Source organism: Myotis brandtii, unplaced genomic scaffold, assembly GCF_000412655.1.
Source record: "Myotis brandtii unplaced genomic scaffold, ASM41265v1 scaffold504, whole genome shotgun sequence".
Taxonomy (NCBI): Eukaryota; Metazoa; Chordata; class Mammalia; order Chiroptera; family Vespertilionidae; genus Myotis; species Myotis brandtii.
This window is the reverse complement of record NW_005369217.1, coordinates 2,893,489-2,894,740: the sequence shown is the minus strand read 5'-3', so window position 1 is coordinate 2,894,740 and position 1,252 is coordinate 2,893,489. Positions and strand designations below refer to the sequence as shown.

At 35.0% G+C, this 1,252-nt stretch overlaps 1 protein-coding gene across 2 annotated transcripts in view; it reads right to left on the bottom strand.

Moving 5' to 3' along the window:
* The window catches only part of CEP83 (centrosomal protein 83kDa), a 124,079-nt gene that overhangs the window by 90,092 nt on the left and 32,735 nt on the right, over positions 1-1,252 (bottom strand). Inside the window, exons 1-2 of one of the 2 annotated variants that reach the window (XM_014548341.1) lie at positions 941-961; positions 439-713 (exon numbers count right to left, since the gene is read on the bottom strand). In XM_014548341.1, the coding sequence (XP_014403827.1) occupies positions 439-611 (173 nt within the window). In that variant the 5' untranslated portion in view covers positions 612-713; positions 941-961. Of the gene's footprint in view, positions 1-438; positions 714-940; positions 962-1,252 lie in introns of those variants that run through there. The other variant, XM_005877022.2, reaches the window with a different exon arrangement.

Genomic DNA, 1,252 nt, shown 5'->3' with positions numbered 1-1,252 from the left:
GAGGCCAGGGGATTGTCAAGGGCGGGGGAAAAAAGGACACATATGTAATACCCTTTGTAATACTTTAAGCAATAAAAAAATTGAAAAAAAAACAATACTGCAAATATCTTTTTCTTTATAGAGTTTCATTTAATTATTAATGCAGTAGTTTCTGAAAGCAATTTTACTTTGAGGGGAAAAAACAATTTAGCCACACAGATACATTTAATTATATATGTCTTAGCTACTTTCAAAACAAGACTTTTATAAATTCATAACACAACTTGATACCATACTTAGTTTTGAATAAAGCAATTTTAAAGCAAAAATTTTACTGTACTAAAGTGTAAATGCATATACTGTAAAAAGCTAAAATTATACTGTATGTTCCAGAGCAAACATTCAAAAAGTATTTTTTTTTCAATGCAAGGTTCTCATCTCCAAATTTAAGTATTTTACCTGTTGTGTTCGGTTTTCAGAGTCTGATAATTAGTTTTATGTTGTTCACATCGTAATCTTTCTTCAATTAACATACTTTGTAACGCACGTTCAGAATCTATCAGCCCACTGTCTCCACCAGGAGGACAAATGGTGGGAAGAGTGTTCATATTGGTAGGTAAGCTGACAACCATGTAAAAATAAGTACTGGCTTCCTTATTGTCTTCGTTTTTTTTCCCAAGATTATTTTCCACTTCCTTCTTGCAAAGACAGAATCTTGGGAGGCCAAATTATACCTACGCAGAGAAATAAACTTAATTAATAATCAGTGAATTCATTCAGTGTTATATTTTTTATCACATTATTCTTCTTATCATTTCTATAATAAACCTGACTTTCAGATTTTCAACTGTTCAAAAATAAACTTGAATAATATCTTAACAAATTTTCTTCACATCCACCCAAAGTTTCTGTGACCATTAAGGTAACAGCTTCAAGTATTAACATAACTAGAAGTACTGACCTTTCCAGTTTAGGTAAACTTCTGGAGTCAGATGTTTCCTAAAGCTACTTGCTTAAACTTCAAGGGTGGATTCTGATGCAAAATCCATATCCTAACCTAAAATCAGGGGGAAAGCCACTTGAAACTTGTTAAGTGGCTGGAGAGAATCACAGTCTTCGAAAAGATGGCCTTCAGAGCTGTTATCCGCATCCAGAGATCGGCTACTAACCCGGAGGCAACGGCTCTCAAGCAGCGCGACTACATGAACTCAGAGGAGACCTGCTTCCCTCCACGGAAAGATTCAAGCAACAGCGGCCTCCTGATCACCACACG